Source organism: Vidua macroura, chromosome 6 (genome assembly GCF_024509145.1).
Source record: "Vidua macroura isolate BioBank_ID:100142 chromosome 6, ASM2450914v1, whole genome shotgun sequence".
Classification (NCBI taxonomy): Eukaryota; Metazoa; Chordata; class Aves; order Passeriformes; family Viduidae; genus Vidua; species Vidua macroura.
In genome coordinates this window covers 25,050,475-25,073,758 of record NC_071576.1, presented here as the reverse complement: position 1 = coordinate 25,073,758, position 23,284 = coordinate 25,050,475, and the positions used below count along the sequence as shown (strand labels likewise).

At 34.3% G+C, this 23,284-nt stretch overlaps 1 protein-coding gene across 2 annotated transcripts in view; it reads right to left on the bottom strand.

The window, feature by feature from the left end:
* RALGAPA1 (Ral GTPase activating protein catalytic subunit alpha 1) overlaps positions 1-23,284 on the bottom strand; it is a 131,211-nt gene that overhangs the window by 86,061 nt on the left and 21,866 nt on the right. For both annotated transcript variants that reach the window (XM_053979599.1, XM_053979600.1), the window contains exons 9-16: positions 20,504-20,712; positions 19,899-20,138; positions 17,544-17,732; positions 16,927-17,067; positions 14,584-14,732; positions 13,249-13,378; positions 12,316-12,553; positions 9,892-10,053 (exon numbers count right to left, since the gene is read on the bottom strand). In XM_053979599.1, coding sequence (XP_053835574.1) covers positions 9,892-10,053; positions 12,316-12,553; positions 13,249-13,378; positions 14,584-14,732; positions 16,927-17,067; positions 17,544-17,732; positions 19,899-20,138; positions 20,504-20,712 — 1,458 coding nt within the window. The remainder of the gene's footprint in view (positions 1-9,891; positions 10,054-12,315; positions 12,554-13,248; positions 13,379-14,583; positions 14,733-16,926; positions 17,068-17,543; positions 17,733-19,898; positions 20,139-20,503; positions 20,713-23,284) is intronic.

Here is a 23,284-nt window from a genome sequence, read left to right as displayed (position 1 = left end):
TTTGGGATATGTAATATAGTGTGTACCAAAGGACTAAAGCTTTTAAATGACAAGGACGAGCTGGCCCTATACAAAATATGGCTATACATAAAAGACAATTTAAAGATATACCCTTTTTCCCAGAGGAATGTTTTGTCTCTCATCTTCAAAATATGAAACTAAATACCTAATGAAGGCTTACCTCCCCCTCTTCTTCCAGTTTTACTCCAGCAAATGCAACATTTATGAGAATTACAGAATTAAGTACTCTGATACCAAAAATCATCCTGCAGCCTCACAACAGTTAACACTAGAGTAAACCCACTTTTGTTTATGAAAAGTTCATAATTTGTTATTATCATTTAAATTAGTGATTCCTTGTTTCTGCTGAGACTCTTAATATGTTAGTGTCAGTAAAAATCATAGTTAACTGTAATGAAACCTGCAGTTCCAACATGGATCACCTGGGAATTGTACAGAAGTATCTTCATCTCGTTTCACATGATCCACAAAAATAAGGAACCTTCATGCATCTCTTCAGATTTCCTACTGTGTTATTCCTATAACATAGGAATACTACTATATACTATCAAATTACCACTGTAGGCAGGACTAAATATCCTTTACAGATGAGTAAACTAACTGCTATCCCTTCCAGTCCTTTCATGAGATAAGCACTTAAACAGCAAGGTAAAATCAGTTTACTCAATTTTCTGTTGGTTTCTTTTTGATAGAATCCTTTATTCCCTAGATTAATCTTTTATTACCTACTACTTAAAAAGTTGTAGAGATGCTTTCAAATCCAGGAATAACAGTAAATAGCTTAAATGAACACCAGCAAGAGTAATTTGCCACAGTAAACAGACTTACCTTGTTTTATCTAGCTGATTTAACTTCAGGACTGCAATGGTGAATTTACTTAATATCAGAACAACATTTAAGCCCCTTTCCCTCCCCTAACTATTACAGCTAAAATAAAGTAACTATGTATGTAATTACATTTTAAAATATTTATATTATTACTAAATATTAGATATAAATATCACTAAGTATTTAAAATCATTACTTAATTTATCTATATATATATATACTTCAGTAATATTGAATATTGATAATCTGACGTCCCCTTAAAACCTGTTTTGAGCTGCTTACACATTTCTGAGAATGTTAGAGATGTAACTATATCTTCTCATATTCTCCTTCTGAACAAAGCATATAAACCAGATGAAGGAGATATGTCTATACTTAACTAAACATGTGTTCCAAGAAGATAAAAAGTGCTATTTCCATGCTCAATTTTTCAAAGTTAAAATTTGAGAGTAACAGTTTGACCTCGTACAAAGTTTACTGAACTGTAAAGAAGATATTAGACAGGGAATTGAGAGATCTATACTGGAAAAAGAGAACAGACATCCAAGCTTTCTCAGAAAATAAACATGAACTGAAAAATCATTGAATACAACACAATCTATTATTTCTTTTCTCTTCAGCTTTGATAAGAAACAAATTTCCCATCATTGTTCTTGTTCACCTTATTACTAACTATATGAATTAACACCCTCTGAAATTAATCATGTCTCTTTCTAGTTGGAACTGTTATTTCAAACTCCCTCTTGACTTAGGCAGAGATTAACAGAGATTATGCTAACATAGCCTCAAGCTATTTCTTACAGCTGTAAAGAAGGGACCACAGGATTCAGTCAAAAGTATGCACAATGATATATATGAGATTAATACATGCAACTATGATACAGTGATCTCATCTTGAGCCCTCAGTATGCATATTTAAAATCTATTATAAACTCAACGTTATCTAAAGCAGCAGCCTAGAAATCCCATGCTGTGCATGCATACAGTGATCAGGACCTTCTAGGATGTTAAAAATAATTGGACAGCGAATCACAATGCACACAAAGCAGCTCCACACATTGAAATAAATTCAGCTAGATTCATTTCAATGTTGATCCAGAATTAATTTTAGGTGCTCACATATTCATGACAAGCACATACAAGTACACATCTTCAAACAAACATGTGCTTGCACCAATAGAGATTTCTTTTTTGTAGAACGGGAAGAAACTAAGGAAATGAAAAATGTTATTGCGATACCAGCACTGAAAACACAGACAATATTTAAAAAACCAAATGAACTGCTCCTTCACAATCAGGGATCACCCTTACACCCAGGTGTACAGTCAGACTGGGACACCCAGAACTCCCAAGGAGTTTGTGTGCCAGCAGGCTGACCCTGTGTAACTGACCCTGAGCACCCTTAGGAGAAACACTGCCCTGATTCCTCACATGGTAAAGTAAGGAAAAGATTGTAATTGGTACATCTGAGCAATCTCACACAATCACTACTGTCCTAATCAATCTTGCCTCTCCTTTTGGTATGAGAAGGCAGAAAGAGAAGGCAGTTTTTCAGCATCAAGTGTGAGACAGATATGCTAAAATACAAACTAATGGAGAGACACATTTTGACAAGACAGTAGGAGTGCTAATAGGAGATCCCTGCATTACACTGGGGCATTACACTTTATATTTCATCACACAAAGACTGTTTGGGAAGTGGAGAAAAAATAACATGCTTTGCTTCTGAGCTTTCAATAGTTGGGTTTTTAAGAGAACACAGGCATTCCGTGAGTTTCTGATAATAAATTATTAAAGAATAATTATAGCCATACTGACATTATAATTATGATTTCTTTATATTTCATCTTAATGATTACTTAATTATTTGGGAGTAAGGTTGTAAAGGCATAATATGCATCTCCCTTTCATATTAATACTTGACTCTTTTAGTCCCAGTAGATAAGGAAAAATCTCTCACCTGCAATTAATTAGTTTTCCCAATGCTTCTAGGAATCCTCCCTACATCTCATTGACACTTTATTTCAGGTCTTGTATCTGAAAATCCTCAAGGGTTACAGAATGAATGGTCATTTCACTAGTTATCTTGTAAATGTGTAAAACTGGATTTCCTATTATTCTGACAAGCTAAAGGAAAGTTCTTTTTAGCAATATTGCGGATTTGCAACAGATATACTCTACCAAATCACTTTATTAACTAAACACCTTAAAGCATAAATCACTTCCACTTTCTAGACACTACTTGAAAAGTTGCAAATATTCTGCACACAGAAATACAGCATAACCAAAACTACAAGAAGGAATTACAATCTTAGGAAAAGCATCCTTGTGGAAACCCAGGGCACCAGGTCTCCACACATCCTCTATAATGCTACATGACTGGATGTCAATATTGAACTTCTGTAATATATTTTATCAACCTAGTGATTCATCTCCAAATTATGTCTCACAAAGTAGAAACAGGTTTTCTGCCTTACATTTGAAAATTAATATACAGAACATAAGGTAAAAGTTTGGTCATAAATGCTTTCTGTTAGACTACCTGTCCAGATTCAGCAGTGGATCCACCTTTCAATGATGAGTTTCACAGCTAAAAAGAAGCTGAAAACTATTTCCAAAAACGTAATATTAGGCAGACTATTATTCTCGAATACTTTGAAATGTCCTCTCCCTCAAGCTGTGTTGGATTGTAAAGTAATTCTGGATAACAGGGATATTCATATAATCCTGTAATATGACAAACAGCTGTCACAACTAGCAAGACATCATTAATTTCCTAGAACACACTTACAATATAAACAATTTGATTCCTTCCCAAATTACATGCTGTATGTCTGGAAACAGAAGGCTTTCAGAAAATAATATACTTAATGTAAGAAGAAAAGGCAAGGAAAATGATAGAGCTTCATGTTTAAATAAAAAGGGAAGAAGAAAGAGAGCACAATTAAAAATGCAGAAAATTAAAAAAGCAAAGTGCACTCTGATCCAGTGGACAGTGTTTCCGTTTCTCTGCTACTTCCCCATCAACACTCTAATAGCTTGCTTTTTTTCCCTACAGCTTTTTAGTTTTCTGGCAATGTTCAAGATTCTTGGGCACATCATGAAGCTGCTGCAACACTCATTTGTTTGAGAAGACATCAAAACTAGGAAGGGCTTAGGACTTTTTCTATGTTAGAAGTGCAAAGGTCTGTAACGTCACTTTACTTTTACAATTACTTTGGTCATGCAGTTTTTGGGTTGGATGAGTATCAACATAAAGAATAATAGCAAGGTAGCCAGCAGGTCTGGGACACATTAGAAGTCATATGCAAGCCAGGACTTTTCAGAAAAGCACTTTTGCTTTGTTTAAGAAAGGGTAATTAAGTATCAGTGATTATGTGATGAAATAATATTTCACTATGAAAGCTCATAACCCTTCTGCAGGTGTTCTTAAGGTCTTCAATAAGCACTGACTATTTCCAACAATGCTATGGCCAGGTAGGACACATTTTCTAATAGGTTAATTATGTATCATTCCTATAAAATCTCTATCTTCTAAGTTATAATAATTTGTATCTCAGAAGAGATACTCTTTGCACTCATACTTTTATTTATTACATATAATTTTTATTTTATTAAATTTTGGTTTTGGTGTCAAGAATTGTATTCAAATACTTTGTAATTGTTCATTGTGAAATTCTGGTCTCTCTAGAGTGGGTTATTTGAAACTTTCCTGATTTTTCAATAATGTTTTCAGGCTGAATACTAAGGCATCAAGTTTCTGTTTCACAACAAGAATTTTGTGACATGTGACACATGACAAAATATGATTATGAAGATACAGTTCTTGGTACTTCTCAGGTAACAAAGATGGGAAGGAGAGACAGAAAAGAAAAAGAAATTCATAAAAATATTCTTGTCATTAAGTCCTTATATTTTTATGCCATTTTGACTATATGTAGTCCTCCCACTGTGCTTTCATTTTTTTTTCCACTCATTGATACAAAGGCATAAGATGATTGTCAGCCTTAACACATTACAAATTTACACCTATGTAATATCTGGAAAAATTACATTATCTGAAAACATGTATTTTAAAAGTCTGTGCTAGTTTTTGAATCTATTTGTTCAAAGAAAGTATCCAAAGTAAGCTACTGTCCAACATGTAGCCAACCACCCTGCTGGACCAAACAAAATCTTGAAGAAAACCATAATCCTAAAAAATTGATCATTTGGAAAATAACACCAAAATATCAGACTTGAGAATTCCACACTACAGATTTTTTTCATGTTTTTATATAGCAATGAAAAACAGGCATACTCTAAAGGCTATTACATGATACCATATTCTGTTTTCATGGGAGCTAAAGTGTATCATCATGGTCGTTCACACAACATCTATGACACTGAATTAAAAAAATTTACACAGAAAGATGTAAATGGCAAATTAAAGTAAAATTAAATTTTTCCTTTCCCTCCGTCACTCATCAAAAATAAAAATTTTAGATTAGTTGTACTCTCTGGTAGACAGATATCATATTGCTGCTTACCAATAAATTGGAAAAGCTGAAAGATTTCTCAAATTTTCTCTTTTATGATAGTAAACATTGGCACAGCACTAACTTCTAACAGTTCCAGAATGAATTGTAAAGTAGCATGGTATCTTACAAAACTCAAAATATTAATTCTTAATCTCTTCCCCTCTCCCACCATCCCCAAAGTATTTTTACTTTGAAAAATTTAATGGTTTAGCAGAATTTGAAAGCAGAAGGTTTAAAAAAGTGATAAAGGGGGTGCAGAAATTAGCAGAGGTGGCACTACCTGAAAGCTCATCAGAAAGGGGAGTGAGAACAATATCAGGCAAGAAGGGTTTGGAAGTATGGATCAGAACAGGAGCACTTTTAGCACTGCGTATATAGGCCGATGGCAGAGCACATTCACCAATGGATCGGCTTCTCATGGCTTTAAAAAGGAAAAGAAAGAAGTGGGGAAGGAAAAAAGAAGAGTGACTATAATGAAAGGCTTGTGTCACAGAAAAAGCAGCAACAGAGAAAACAAAGATAAAAAGGAAGAAAGTTCAAAAATCAAAACATTTCAGCACGGCAGATATTGGCAGAGCTGTAAGAAAGAAAAAAATCAGTGGACACATAAGACATTCTGAGTTTTCAACTTTTATGTAAAGCTGCAACAATGCCTTTATTATGATGATTACAGAGAATTTGCATTTGAAATCAAGAAGCTAATTAACACATTTTCCCACTGCATCAGGGGTTGAAAAATCAAAGTTAAAGTTACTCCACAAGCACTCTGAATTTTATTGTTTTCAACAGAAAAAGTAACTTGTATTACATTTGTATTTTTCTAGCTTCCTTCGATTTTATCCTGAAAATGCATCTCTGCATTATACATATACCCATACTCATGTTCTCCAAAAGAGATTCAAAATCATAAGGAGAAAACAATCAGTTCTGTGTGGAGAAATTTGCAATAAAGCTTGTTATAGTTCCACATTAAAAATGAAATGACTGAAGTGAAATGTTTTAACAAAGAAAAGCATTAAATTTTTTTATGGAGTCTGGCTTTTAATTGATACTGGATAAATCTTGCCAAACTGATGTTTATTCACCTTTTCATATCTCACATCCTGCCAACAGTCCTACAGAATACAAAATGTTCAAGAATCTTTGACATTTGCTTTTCTTTGTCAGAGTAAGACACAGCAAGAATTGATACAGCATTCAACCTCAAAGTACTCTGGAAGTTCTTAAAAAAGTAATATCCATTGCTTCAAGTAGCTTCCTTTCATACTGTTGTAAATTTGCTAACTTGTTTTAAAACTATTGCTGATAAAATTCTTTAAGGCAAATGCAGAGTATCTAGCATAAATATTGTCAGTACAATACTTAACCAGCCTGAACTTTTCTCTCTATATCTGTATTTTCAAAACAACATGGAATATAGACTTAGGATCTTAGTGCTCCTGATCTGCACAGGAATCAAATGTATATGAATGCAGTGCAGTGAAAGCTGAGCACATCACACTTTGAAACCAGGTTAAAGAATTGCTGCTAATAACAACAGGCAGATAACCTGGGTAGGTCACATTGAGCAGAAAATACATTTGACAAATGCAGTACAACTTAAGTGGAGTCTCAAATTCAGTTCGAAAAAACAATTTAAAAGACAGAGCTTTTAAGACTGAATGCTCTAGTAAGCTTTGTATGACAGAAACTATTTTTTTTTTTAAAAAGGCAATTATGTGTAGGGCTTTAGTATCAGTTTGATTAAGAGATACAGTAATAAAATTCAGGATATAGTTATAGTTAGATTCATTACATTCATCACTGTGAATCCTACAATGAATGTAGGCAAAAGAAAAAATAAAAACCATACAGTAAATATTAAGGATCTTTTCCAGGCTAAATTACTCGAAATAAATCAAGCTTTTAATATTGGATTCTGTGTTGATTACAAATTTTAACTTAAAGTGTTCCTTTTAATTTGACTGGATTTTTTCCACCATATTACATTCAATTAAATAGTTAGGTGGAGGCAGACAATATCAGAAGATATTTGATAGCTTATAACCTTCCACTATTGTCTATACAAAAGCAGAACAATAGGTAAGTAAATTCTTTCTGACATGATATTTTTATAGGACTAGAACCTGATGCCTAAGCCAAAACTCCTGTATCTAACCTTACAGATTTTTCAACCCATATGCATACTATGCTTAAAGGTCCTTTCCAAAAATTATTTTAAATAAATTCAAGCTAAAAATGTACACATTGCATATCAAAACAGCATTGATTTTTATTAGAGTAACAGGCACACATACATATTTGGTGCAGCAATAAATGTGTGCTGGCATGATGATGGCTCAAAAAAGAGGTGCAAAGATGTACACAAAAATGTGTACAACATAAAACAGATGAAAAAGAAACTCCAGCTTTTTCTTACCATAAAATATTCAACATGCACATCCCCCCTACTCAGATATTAAGAGTATATATTATTGACAATCAACAAGAATGCAATACAAATCACATATCATGCAACATATTTATGGTTTGACTCAATTCCAGACTTAACTTGCAAACCTAATGATAAACTGAAGGAGATCTGACCAGCAAAGCGTTCTAGATTTTATTTATAGTGATTATTTTTTTATTATTTGACCCTGAATTTATGACACAGATTAAGAAGCAGACCAGAGAGGCAGTAACAAACAACTATTTTCAGGCAGTTAAAATATATGTAACATTTGGTAACATTTTCCTCATTAACATCTAAAAAAAACTGAGGAGTTTGGGATTCTGGTTCTGGCAACTCTTTTTGGACTTATCGTCTTTTAAAATCATTCTAGCAATGCTGGGATGCTTGTCCACAGTTGGTATTCTGCAACATGAATAGAGTTGAAATTTTAACTGGTTGCAGTAATGCAAACTTGGCTTATTAATATCAAATATGTAAGATAATTGGAGGAAAGGAACAAAACCGTGGAAGCTAAAGTGCAGTGAAACTAAAATCAGATTACTTTGCTGCTAACCCGGTCAATATATAGCTTGATTAGGATAAATTCCAGTCATTTCAAGGCTAACATCGTATAAATAGCCATCTTTCAAATTGCAGCAAAACAAAAGCATTAATAAATTGACCAAACAACATAATCTTCTGACAGAATATCTGAAATATTAACAATTTGTGAAGGAGAAATTTTAACATGAGCTTTGTCTTGTTAAGACAATCAAGATTTAAAACAAAATCACCATTACACTTAATCACAGACTACAGAGAAGCGAAATTACATTTTAAGTATCTGTGATCCGTGAGGAAAACTAGGTACTGTCAGCATGAAATACAGGAAAAGCTGTGTAGCATTTGAATGTGCAAAAAATGACAGGAAATTTTGGAGTAGGGATTTCATTTTCTCTCATTTCTGTATGCCTTACAGCACAATTAATTCTCCCACATAAGAGCCTTAGGAGAGAAAAACATTTAAAATGGAGAATTTTGAGGACTAGTCAAATAGAAACTTTTTCTAAATAACCTCTGTGACTTAAAAAAATTAACTTCAAATATTTTTGGAAAAAGAAAGAAAATGTTAATTTTTGAAAAGCTAGCACAGTTATATATTCAACTGCTGATATGCATCCCAAATTTTTAAAACTGTGTCAGAATGTACCTACTTCCAAGAAGTATCAGTGAAGCAACAAAATAGAATGACCAAAGCCATTACTACTATAAAGATAGCAAAAAAGTAAGAGATAATCCTTAAAAGGTTCTTCTTTAGAACCAGCTTAAAATTAGAACCAGCTTAATTTTCCTTCATGTAAACGATAGTACTGAGATCATCAAGATGAGACAACAGAGTAAAGAAATTTGTAGTCCAGTTCCTGTTAACATAGTCTAAGAAAATCATATGAACACAAATGAGCCTTGTGAGGAGTTCGCCTAAAGCACTGTTCAATATAAGTCATTTATAACACAGCAAAGAGTATCTGCAAGTAATAAAATTCAGAAATAGGTGACCAAAAATGGAGAATTGCACACATCTGTCAATCTTTCATTATCGTAATATTCTGGGTATAGTAAAAGACAGCACATTTTATAAACTATGTAGACTTACAAATATTTTTCCCACTTTCCTTTGTAGTGTTTGAAAATACTCAACCCATCTTGTGCAGTGTATGAAAATGCACACTTAAGAAATCTTCTCTTACCCACCTATCAGTACCATAGCTCAAACCACTCCAGCTTTTTTCTCCTTCATATACATAGTATTATTTTCCAATCCAGCTTAAGCATGTGATCAAATTCATTAAGAATTAATATAGCAACTGCATTACTTTCATTTGCACTCACTGTAATTCTAGTAAACACAATCTATTCAGCTACCCTCAAAGCACATAAGGCTGCATAATTTATGCTTTAACTAATGTGTAAATCATTATAGATAGTACACCTTTGTGGAAAGAAGCTATCCACATTGCTAGAGAAGCCAGTTATTAATTCCTTACCCTTTCTCAAATGTCACTTTTATCATCTCTTACAGATACTTACCCACTGTTTTCTGCCGTACAATGCTCCTTGCCTTTTCTGTTCCTGGAGAGCCGGTGGTTGTGGCACTGCGCTGTCTCATGGGTGCCTGTCCAGGCTGGTCACGGCTCCAGCCTCTAGAAAACGACTTATCAACAGAAGACTTTGGGAATTCATGCCCAACTCCTGCAAAAGTAAAATTGCAAATCTATTCACTTCTATTCTGCTATCACCAGATGACTGTAGATGTGTTCTTTCAAAAAATTTTAAAGCTGGATGGAATAAATTAAGTTACCAAAGCAAGCATGAATTCCAAAGCTCAGCCAGCACTAAATCTGAGGGATACTCAAACTTTTTCAGAAATGTTGGTACTATTAAAGTACTGTAATTTTCTTTTCTGAAAAAGTGGGTTTACACAGGTTGTAGTCGGATACTACACGAAGCTTTTCCTTTGCTGCTCCTACCAGATAAGATACACAAAGTCATACATTTCAAAACATTAATACTAGGGTGGCAGGTTTCCAAATAATTTTGCAACATTGAGGAATATGAAACAAGGATAACTTAATTTTACACAAAATGCAAAAGCAAAAAAAAATTGGATGATGGGCTCAGAGAACTTTGGAAATTGACAGAAAATCCTATAGTAATATTAAGATGGAATGAATTCAGATTTGAAATTTATATTGAAGTAAATAAAGCTCATATGAGGAGCTATCAAAAACAGCAAGATGTAAAAAAAAAAAAACAAGTGAAGTAAGGAATATTTGCAACGTATTTCCTTATCCAGATTGAGCTCATTAATAATCCAAACTGACACAATTACAATCACTAAAGAGCCATCTCTTTGGAAAAAGTCAGCTCTAGTCCAACATGTTCATTATTATTAGCAATCAAACAGGGGCACAGAAATTTGGCATAATTTGTATGATATCTATTAATTCTAAAGCTGGACTTGACTCTGCAACCACATTTAGCAATGGAGGCTTTCTCTGAGACTCTGTCACTGAAGGTTAACATAATTTCTCCTCATGTTGCTCAGATGATTCAAAATGCTTTTTAAGCATATATTCAAATAACTGTACACATTCTTATCCTATACCAGCTCTTACATGCTCTTTTTTTTGGCCTTTTTTTTTGGGGGCGGTTTTTTGTTTTTGTTTTATTTGGGGCTTTTTTTTTGTTGGTTTTTTGATTGTTGTTGTTGTTGGTTTTGATTTTTTTTTTGTTTTCTTGTTGTTTATTTTTCTTTGGTTTTGTTTTGCTTAACCTGTGTTTTTTAGTAAGAAAAAGAAGAAAGCTGTGTAGTATAGGAAAACAAAAAATGCATGGCCTGGAATGACCTCTCAAGAGCAACTACAGAGAGATGTATTTCTGTACAGTTATCACACAGCAGAAACCAAAACAAAATGGTGAATAATGACTCTGCTTAAGACAAGGCACAGAAGCATGTGAAATGTTTTTAGCAAAAAAAAGCCTATAGCAACCTCCTCTTTAAGAGAGGGAACCCACATAGGTTGCTTCTCACTTGCAAACCCTAAGAGAGTACCAGGAAGCACCTTCCCTCAGGTTTGACTGAAAAGATAAAAAGTAACCTAAAAAGAACATGTTTTTACATCTTTGTTACTTACACACCCTAAATATAATCCTGCCTCTCACTATTAGATCACAATGCACTTTTCAAAGGAGAATATTATAATTATCCATGTTTTACAAAAGTGGAAATGAAGTGATTTCCAATAGTCACACGCAGAAGGTCTGTCTCCAAACTGAGAAAAGAATCCAGGTTTTGCAACTTTCTATCCAGGAGGACAAACTTCCAGTGCCTTACCAATTCCAGAACTGTGCCATTATAAGCAGCTACCTCCTCTCCCCATATGTCTTACAGAGTATTTTATGCATTTTTTTAGGAATCAGTTTAAAACCAGGTAGCACTCATGGATTATTAAACTATACTCTCTCTTAAGTAGTCCACAAGGTCTCATCGTAACCAAACCTATATTCACAATGGGCTAGTGATCAATTAGAAAAAACAAAACTATGCTTATCTTACATTTCATCCTTTAACATTTCAGGACCAATATTCCAATTGTGCTTGCAATGCCTTAGTTTTCACCAGCTGAGTAGTGTTTGTTATTTTCAAGAAGTTATGACTGGGACTCAACTATTTAATTGCTTTGATAAAAGGAGAAAGGCATAACCCACTACAGTGTAACATTTTAGATTAAATTCAACACACTTTTAAGAACTACATTCCATATGTGCCTATTTACAGAAATAACATGATCGTGTTGTGGCAGTTCTAAAAAGCAGATTTACCTTAAAGAAACAGGGTTATTTCAGGTGATAGAGATGCCTAATTAGGTATACAAAAAAAGGTGAGACCAAAATTATCCTGTGACCAACAGCAGTTCAAATTCAAATGATGTCGATACAGTGTTGTCTTACCTTTGCCTTTGTGTTTTTTCTGCTTCTGCTCACTTAATTTATCCAGTGGCAGGTCACTGAGGTCCAGGCTGTACAAGTTTCTAGCTAATACTTTAGTAAGTGTCTCCATTGTCAGTGACCACTCAGTGGCCAGCTCTTCCCAGTATGTCAGTGATGACATTACAGACAGCAAGTCATCCCAAAGTTCTCGAGAAATGTACACATTTAGATTTGCTTTGATCCAAGCTACTATAAGAGTCTAAAAGAACAGAGAAAAGTTGGATTGTGAGCATAAGCTGAAAAAATTCAAATGTTACTGTTCCAAAGAAAACTTCAAACTGCCACAGAAATTTCTGTGTAGTCCTGACATTCTTTTCCTCACCAATACATTCAGATTTTTAATGAATTATCAAGTGTTAACACACAGTTCTGACTTAGATACAGGAACAACTAGTTTGACCCATTATCTTGTGTATTCTTCTTTGTTCTGCTAAAGTAACTGGAGACTCTACAGATCCTAGTCACTGAGAACTCACCACAACAGCACTTTGCAGCTATCAACTTTGAAAGGATTTGCTACAGCTTTCTGTAAGTAATTACAGAATTCTCTAAGAAATAAAAAAATCCACCAGTTAGTCATGGATAACACAGACTTCATGCTGACTTGAGCTTATTTTACTATGGCAGCAGGATAAAACTGCACACACTGCCAGTTATCTTTGATACTGTAAAATTCTTGAATTTTACAGCGCCTGAAATACTTTTGTCACAGTGTCAGTAAAATATAAGACAGATAGTAACAAATGTAACCAGCTCTTTGACCCACACCATTCACATTAGCTGGGTAACATACCAGTGATATAAGATGACAAACTAGCCAACAGTGGCTGCTATTATCCAATCTATTCATGAAAATTAGGCTCAATTAATTAAAGTGAATTTATGTTTACTTGCCTGGAAAAGAGGTCCTGCAAGTCTTCCAGCTAAAGTGGAGTTTTTTCTTCCTTGATACTGCAAGAAAGTTTGGGGTGGTATTTTCAGCACAGATTCAGTTACCCTGAGCAGCACAAGTAGCATCTGCTCCCTGCAAAACAGTATTAAACTTAAGAGTTACCATTTTGTTATACCTCTGTATATACCAAGGTATTTTTAAAGGTAATAATCAAGCCTTATTTGCTCAAACACATTCCAAAAATGTCATAATGATTACAAAGAGCCAACTTGGTTATTGCAAAATAAATTATTCCAGTCTTTTTTCACACTTAAGAGTGAGTACTTCTTCCAAGTAATTCAACTGCTGTCACCTTCAATGGCCTGAAATTAGAGCCAAAGTTTTAACTATTTTCAATCTGAGCTTTTTCTTTTTCTATGAATTACAGGTTTTGGTAATTTTACATTATCATTAACATACTTCACCAATTATTTTGTGTGGCACAATCTTTGCCATTGTGGTCTAGAGTCACTTCTTTATATTGATGTGAAAGTGGGAAAGAAGATACCAATCTAGTAGAATCTACTATTATCACTCCCAAATTTCCCAGTGGCCAGATAAATTGGCTCCTCAGAGGAGGAGACAAGCTTCACATGACACATAGTGCTAGCTTTATTTACCCAGAGTTCAGGATAGATTGAATGCAAGTCAAGTTAAAATTTAATAATTCAGACATTTGAAATCCCCTTGCTACTTCTTCCTTGTAATGGAGAATGGTGGCAATATAGTACCTGATTACAGACTACTATTTAAAGGAGTGGGAAATAATAGAAATTCTTTTAAAGCAGGATCTCTTGTAACTGCTAGGCGCCGTAAGAACTGGAAAGGCACAACACAGTTACACAGTACACAGACTCCTGTATACAATTACAGGTCAAGAACAACACACATCTGATTCTAATAATTATCCATGCTTGTCTGGGGCTTTTGTGTTTATTTTTAAATAAGGCTGTGAAGCTTCATATGTTTCAATAAAAATTTTAACACTTTGACACATGAGCAAAATGCCCTGCAAAAAATCATCAGTAGCTCCTTAATAACAGTCTGCATATTCCAGCTCAGTCCTCTTTGCACTGAGGTCTGAGCTGTCACAAATTAACTAGGAGCTTACTAGAAGCTTTAAGAAAGCAGCTAACTTCCCCTGTGCTAAGTTATCTGTAGTGTTGAAGTTTGTGTATTTGGTGATTTAGAGGAACTGGTTCATATAACCAATACCACTCTACAGTGTTTACTACCAAGTAAATTTTCAGATCAGTGTTGTGAACGAATAATCTAAGATAAAAGCATTGGCATTTTACCATGTCTTCTTGTCCATAGTCACTTGGACTACCATGTGGCGGTAGATATTGAGAACGCGTTTGCACATATCAGTGTGTTCATCCAGCAGAGCTTTAAATTCATTTGCAGGTTCAAGAAAAAATATATTTGAAGAATTTATTATAAAAACCTGTAAGCAGAAAACAGAGGATGTCATGATCCTGAAACACTTTGATGTTTTCAGCAATTCAGTTGGTAGAACCAGGAAGAAAAAAATCTGTAACAGAAAATCTTTATAAGAAAAGGTTGCATATACACACAGAAGTGCACATTTAAATATGTCAATTTGAAGTAATGATTAAGCAACAATGAGACTGATCTTTTCCCCATTTTTTTCTACAAAACCTATTAGTATATTTTTGTTCTCATAGACAGATGATTCAACAAACTACTCAATATGATTAGTTTAGTATGATGGACAAAAATGTCCCAGTAAGAAGTCCACTGCACAAAAGTTCCACCTCTAAGCCAGGAACTGACTAGTACAATATATGGTAAACTGCTTGAAATAGTCCTGGTACATAGTGTGTGCCTCAGCATGACACAGCCTGTATTATGTTCTGGGAAACTAAAGCATTCATCTCACTGGGATCAGTAAGGCTTACCAAAAGTAGGAAACTTTCCCGAAAGTGACTGACTTCAGTGGGCAGTAATTTAGGGCCTTCATTTTTCATAATGAAAATTATGAAAAAAGTAGGAAAGGACACTGTAGGAGCTACAGAAGCAGTTACTTAAGTGTTACTATATTTTTATGTAAGTTTAGAAAGCACTAGAATCTCAGACCTAGATTTTCAATTATTTTTTTACATGAACAGGAAGTCATTGGTACTAAAGTCATAACTTTTCTCTACTGAAAGCTTTGGATTTTTAATAATTAAAAACTATTAGTATGCACTTTTATATTCACTAGCCTCAACTAATGAACCTAACCTACTCTAAATGCCTAGAAATAAGTCTATGCAAGCATTAAATGGGAAAAAAAAAACTCAAGACAGAAGTCTTGGATTATTGATTCACAGGGAAAATCAAACGTAGTTCCAGGTCAGGAAATCTCTCAAAATGAGACATGGTACTGGGTTAGAATGATGTCTTGACTCTGTTTCAGGCTAAAAAAAAAAAGATATTGGTAGTCAAATGAACCTTTGTCTAAAAAACTTCAACACTAATAATCTTCAAGACATTATCAGATGTGTAAGCCTTAGTAGTATATTGCAAACAGATACAGATACTTCATATTTCTTTTCTCAGTAACACTTCATATTCTAAAAAGTTGTTGAAAACCAAGATTATGAAGCGTAAATTATTTTAATGCATTTGAATTTAAAAGTGATTTCAATTACAAAGTTTATTTATACATTTAACAGCATACAGCACAAAAGAAAACCCTATTTATAAAATTATCCAAGCTGTAGTAATAATGAGTTTTATTTAGTTAGCATGGTCACACACAGTAGAAGTGCACACAGAAAAGTGGCAAATGCACATTATTTTATTTTGTTCAGAATCAATTTTCTGCTGGATATAAGAATGTTATGGAGGCTAGTCATATACCCACCTATATGAATGTATGTGCACACACATATACATAAAATGCACACACTTTATTACCATAAGAGCATTTCAAAGACCTTCAAATTATACCCTCCCAATTTTCCACAGTCTCACCTTCAGTGAAGCATTTTGCTAAACATTTGAAATTAACATGATTTCTACCCTGTCAAACTGCCTAGATGCTGTTAAAGAACTTCTGCAACTCTTGCTTTCCTTAATGATATCACCAGAGAGCTGTGGCACCTCATCAAACTTTTCAAACATGATGTAAATTCAGAAAAAGATGAAAAAATATCCCTGTATACTTTATTAATCAAACTAGAAAAACTACAGGATTGGATGTTTTGGCTTTTGTGACCAACAACGTAAAAGCAAAAAACCTCTAAATATTCTCATAAAAAGCTTAATTATAATTATTTAAAGATGTTGCAGTAGCATGAGGATTATTTTTTCTCTAATATAATGCACAGGAGAATGCACATTCTGATGCAAAATTAAAAGATTTTTTAAATTGTGTTACCCAACATGGGTCTATACATTATCCTACTTCAGGTCAATAAAGATATAGTGAACCAGTGACATTTGGCTAACATTTATCATCATATTTGTTGCCTATAAAATAATTTTAAAATTTAGAGATGCTTTAGAGATGCATGGGATGCCCTGGCAGAAGTATTGCACTACATTCCACTCTTTATGTGCTGATAACAAGAATTTTAGGTAATTTTAGATAGACAATTTAAATAAAATTAAATACCAAGTCTGTCTCATACCTGCAATACTGATTGCACTCCAGCTCGTACATTTTGCTCTTCAGTATCAATTTCAGATGTTTTATGCAAAGCATCTTCATAACAGCCATTTCTTGTCCAGTTTGAATTTCTAACTCCATGACTGGAGTTCATCCCTTTTTCCTGAAAAATATTTTTTCTTAAAATTCCACAGAGTATTAGACAAGTATTTTGGCTTTATACTAAAGGAAAAAGGATATAATAGGTACTAAATAATAAATAACAGCAGGCAAATGCACCTGAGACACAACAATATTTCATGAGGCTTGTAGCAATTATCTTGAAGTACCTGAATGAAGTAACTATTTTTGTCACCCTTGCATTTGTATACAATTTTTACACAGTTGATAGTTGGTATACTGTATAATTCACATCTTGAAAACAGTTCAGAAAATGATATGAAATTTTAAATTGAACTAAGCACATTAAAAAACTACAGCTAATGGATAAAATTGGTAGCTTGTCCATACAGTGTTTTACCATTGATTTTCCCCAATAAATGCCCTGACAACAAAGAAAACCACAAATAAGCTAGCAAGGAGGCCACTTCTCTGTCTACTGGCAGAATAATGCACAAATATTAACCAACAATATTTTACCTCTTCTCTTTCTTTTCCTTTCTCTGATGAATTATGGTCAACATTTTCATCACAATCTACAGCTGTGCACTGCATTATTTCTTCAGGTTCTTTCATAAATAAAGGTTTGTCTTCTTGTTGAATCCATTCTTGATACACCTTCACCACCTTCCTCATGGCAGCTGCTTCACATATTGGCAACAGAAATGCCTGCAAGTAGAAAAAGAAACAAAACACTGTTAAAATATTTGAAATAAGTTGGGCTCTATAATGTATAAGATCTAAGAGATAAAGGTGGAAAAAGACAGCCACTGTTGGATCCCAGCATACAAACTATTGCCAAACCTAAATGTTTGCTCACTTTCTTCATATGTAAACTTAAAACATGAAAAAAACCCCACATTTAAACAAAAAAGCTTATCAAGAAATACTTCAAAAGACATAAGAATCTATGTGGGCATATCTAGTTAGCACCTAGGCTGCTGAAATTAAGACCCAAACACACATCAAAATATGTAAAACTAACGAGCAGAGGTTTCTATTACAATTCAATTTTCTATTCCATTCAGAGGATTTGGAAAAGTGGAGTTAAACCAGCTCTAAATGACTAAGAAAAATTTAAGTGACACACAATACTGGTAGTCTTCTATCTTATTTTTAGCTAATTAAGATTTTACAAAACAGTATCCTTAAAGCCAATTACTCCCTGGGAAGATTTCAGTATTATTGTTTCTATAAATCATGCATTTGAGTTGGTGAGATGGCTGATCGGTGCCCTCTTCAGAAGGTTTTCTGTATTGGCTGTGTTGGTAACAACTAGTCATAGACCAGAAACTTTTAACATTAGTCAGATTTTAGCTACAAATACACTTACCAAAGGCCACGATGCCTTAATTATATACTCAGAAGAACAGATAAACTACACTTACACACCGTTTTACAGGGTCTGTGCTGTGACTGTTGAAAACTACTTGCCCATGTCTTTAAGGAGGGCCCACTTAACACAGGTAGTATGTTCACTCTGGAAACAGATTTCATACCATTATCACACTAAAAAGAATTCAGCTGTGTATTACAGGATTAAACTGACAAGTCCAATCATAAACTTGCTCATCAAGTCTAACATTCTCCTGCAAGTCCATATATGTGTTTTTGTACCCTCAAGTCTAAAATGCATAAAAATTGTTCTCTACAGACCATCTTTCCACCACTCAGTACCACTGAAACCTCCTCGTGATAGGAATAACTTAGTCCTCATGTTTTAGAAACATTACAAACATCTTGTGTATTAGAAATTGTTTTACACTGAAAACTCCTAGCTAAATAATGATGTAAATAAGATTTCGTAATTGCACATGAAATCCAAATAATCTACATGAACTCACAGAGTGACTTGTAAAAAGAATGAAGAAAATTGCCTTTACTTCTTTTCCCTGTGGAGACAGTGAAAAGTAGACCAATGATAATTTATACTCTACATTCTCAGACTCTGTAAAACCCTTGAGTGTCAGCTGAATTCAGGTAACTCTGCTATGTCCTTCAGTAATGAGCTCCTCCAAGCTCCTGAATACAAGGGATGTGGATAAGCTTCTGACATTTATTTGCCTCATTCAAGAATTTTTACTTCATCCAGGTAAGTTTTAAAATGTTCAGCTTTCTGCTGTTTAAAGCAATTAGTGTTGTGCATTTAACTTGAAATGTAGTGTATCTTTCTTTAATATTATTCAGAAAACTCTGTTCGTCTTATGATCTATAGCATCGGGCATAAAGAGAATTTATCTTATTCTATTCTCCCACACTGAACTCTAAGTTACTATTAATGAAGACTCCATATTCTGGCATATGTTCTCAGTTTAAACTTGTTTTAATAGTTTCCAGTAGAGAAATACTATTCTGAGTATGCTCAGCTAACATTTCTGGTTGCAGTGAAGTCAGAAACAGAAGCTGCTACATTTATAGCCGTCTGTCCTACTCTTCTGATGAACACTATCAAGGAAAGGGCATTCAGATGCTTCTAAAACAGCTCTATAACAGCTGCAGACTCCCACAGAAGGCTTATGTTAATATGGTTGGCTGTGAATTCTAATACGTACAGTGTTCATGTATGAAAACATTAAACATTCCTGTCTATGGGGAAATGTGAAGTCCAAGTTAAATGTTGCTAAACTGGTTATTAAAGATATAAAATGAGAAAAATCATGAACTAGGGTTACTTCAGAATGTTAGCTTCTTGATTTTTGAAGGCAGGATGACAGAAAAAACCTGTAACTTGGTATAATGTTCTGTTTAACAAGTGCTCTTGAAAGAAAACCATGTCATAATGAAACTATACAATAACATAATCAAGATTCTTGCATTCTAAAGAGAGTTTTTTACCTGTCGAAAAATCTCAGTTAGAAAATTAACATTGCTTCTTTTAGAAGAGAAGACTTTCCGGACAATTTCAATATCAGTTAAATGCTCTTCATCAATACTGCAGAGGCTGGAAGAACTTGGTTCTCTCTCTGTTAGAGTACTTGTATTAGAATGAGATTGTTCTGGTTCTGTATTTCTATCCTGCTTATCAGTACTTTCATTTTTGCTGTCCTCCCTTGAAGCCATGCTAGCAGCTGCTCTCTGAAAAAAAAATTTAGATAATTCATTTTTAGTACAGCAATAAATCAATACAATTTAAGTATAATTTAAACAGTGCAAAGAATTAAACAACAAACAAACAAACAAACAAACAAATAAAAGGACTTAACTGCATTTCAAGGCTTCTAATGTACGGTTGATTAAAAACAAATTAAAAACAAAATTTGAAAAAAGAAAGCAGCATTGCAGGTCCTTTCAAACTGAATTAATAAACATACCATTTGTTTAGAAATTACTTTTTTTTAAAAACTTTTCATTAGTCATAATTATTGGAGGAAAGCATACTGCTGACATAACAAATAAACCAAAACATGTAAACAAATATATTTTTGTATATTTGGTTTTACCTGAATATTCTTTGGCACATTTTCACCTTCCATCCCAGGAATATGAGGTCCTGTATGAGGTTTTGGCTCAAGCCAGAAAGACACCAACCATCGAATGACAATAACACGAGCCTTAATGAAAGGTTCCTTTGTGCAATAGATTGCCTCATTGGTTTCAGCATCTTTCTTAACTATTACGTAGTGTGGCTTTGGTCTCATTTGTGGTATATCTGTATGAAAATACAACATCTTAAAAATACGTGCAGAGAGAAAGATCTGCATAAGAAATAAATCCTAGAACCATAAGCAGCACACATGAACTTTCAGAGGTGTAGTTTTGTTGCATTCACTGTTGCTCCGCTCATTCCAAGATGCACTGGAATGAATGCAACAGAGAAAATGTCAAGAACTGTAAGACATCAAAACACTTGAATTTTCTCCTGAAGGAAGACAACACTGTTGGTCCAAAAGACAGAAACTTATTTCTGCTATGTGGAACCTTTAATTTTTTATCTGAATGTGATTTCTATAGCCTTACGGTTTTGCTTACAATTTTTTCTATATACGTAAACACATTTCATTATCTTCAAGTTCTTTCAAACTACCTTATATTCAATATTTAAAGATAAACTTCAGCAAACTCACTACTTCAATTTTTCATTGAAAACTACAAAGTTCCAAGTAGCAAAATAACTGTCAACTAGACTCTGACCTATACAAGAAGACTATTTTCATATAAAACTAATACACTGAGAAATCTAATCATGGCTACAATGGGAGATATATAATTCCAAAATGCAAATGCAATAAACACAGCCTCTTCTGGCCCTGCAAAAGGTAAAAGATGAAAAGAATGGAGAAACCCTGCTCCAAAGCCACATGAGCTTTGCAGCTTCACCTAGGGCCCCATTCGCTGTGGCTAATTTTGCGGGACTTTGCTGCCAGACCACAGGCATGTACATTTTCCTATGACTTAGCTGCAAGAAGACTCTGAGGCAATAGCTTCTCTACTGGCTTGTAGGGAGTGTAATGAAGGATGCTCAGGGGCACATCAGCTGGCAAGAACTGTGATTGTTTGGGGACTAGAACTGAGAACTCCATTTTCGCCATCCCATGATGGTTCAGAACTGTTTAACTTTTCTGGTTCTCTATTGCGCTAGAGTCATTGGTACTCCTGAATCTGCTTCAGAAAAAACCATGACAGTATTTAACTCAATGTGGATGGAATGAACATATATGGTAAAAGCATTACAAAGATGGGGGACACATGGAAAACATTTTTTAATTGTGCATTTTTCTGTGACTTAACATTGCAAAATGTCATTTCTGGGTTTTACAGCCCAAGACATGGTGCAGAATATTTCTGCATTACCATCATCAACCTGAAGCAGCAACAATACTTTCATGTGCAAATGACATTTTTCTGAAAGTGGTATGCCAACCCACCGTAGTCCTAGTCCTATAAGGGCAATTACAAGATATACTCCAAAACAAGAAGACAAATATTTGTGTGAGGACTGATTATGATATGCGCTGTCAGGACACCCTGATGCTAGTGTTTCAGTATCATGATTTCCATCTAGTGACAGCAAAAAAAAGGCCAGGAAACTCAAACCAAAACAAACACAAAAACCCCAAAAATCCAAAACAAAAAACCAACTAACAAAAAGACAGAAGCATGGAAAAATCATGGTCTTATCCATATACAGAGAGTGACAGATTGAACAGAGACAGTTATGTCAGCACTGCCTTAACTCTTCTGTAGCCTGCAGTACATGAGCAAGAGAGAAGTTTTCCATGGTTTTACAGGCCAACCAGAAAGCAGTTAAAGGATACTAATGGTGAAAGTCAAAGAAGACTTTAAAAAGTCACACTGAACAATATGAAGGTATTCCCTGACTGTATCTTCCTAAAGCAAAGTCAAGAGCTGTTTTAAAGGATCCTGTGTAACTTCGCCAGTTTATGATGTTAGAATCCAAGAGGGACAAATCTGGACAGCAGTGAAGAAATAATCAACTACTGTCTTAGCAATTATATTATGATAGCCTTTTTAAGGCATCTAAAGTGCAACCAGTGTATCTGCCAGACTGCTGTAAAGATTTCCTAGTTATCATTACAAATACACAAGATCCAGCACCCACACTGAGGATATCCATGCTGGTGTATCTCAGTGTCTTTTTAAAAGCCACAAACAAAAGTAGTGATAGAGCCATCACGATGCTGCTAAACTGAGGAATATTTTCCTGTACAAACTTCAAAACTACATCCACACTTTTCAATGGAAGCATTATTTTTGGAGGGAAAAAAATATGATTCTTGCGTACCATCTACCTATGTACATAACAAATGCACAGAATACTCTTTGACAAGTTTACAAATGGTTTATTTACTGCAAATAATAAAACCCCAGTACATTGTTTTCATTCTGTGGAAAGCAGCAGGTTAGTAAGAAAATTAAAAACTAAGGTATCTTAAACAAGCATGTGTAACAGTACAATCTGCGAAAAATGAAGCAAATGCCTGGTAGCACAGCATTTAAAGATGGAGAAGTCAGTTCTCTCTGGTATCTACTAGCATTCAGCAGAGCACAAAGGCTGCAATACTGGCAGTATTTTCAGAAGCACTAAACATGCAGTAAACATGTTTTTGCAGTACACTGTCTCCTCCTTGTTTCATGATAACCTCTCAGAACATCCTCTTTTTATAACTTGTTTCAACTGCATTATGTGCTGCAGCTGCTTCTCAAATGTATCCTTCTTCCAGCTGCTTCTCAAAAGTATCCTCCTTCCAGCTGCTTCGTGT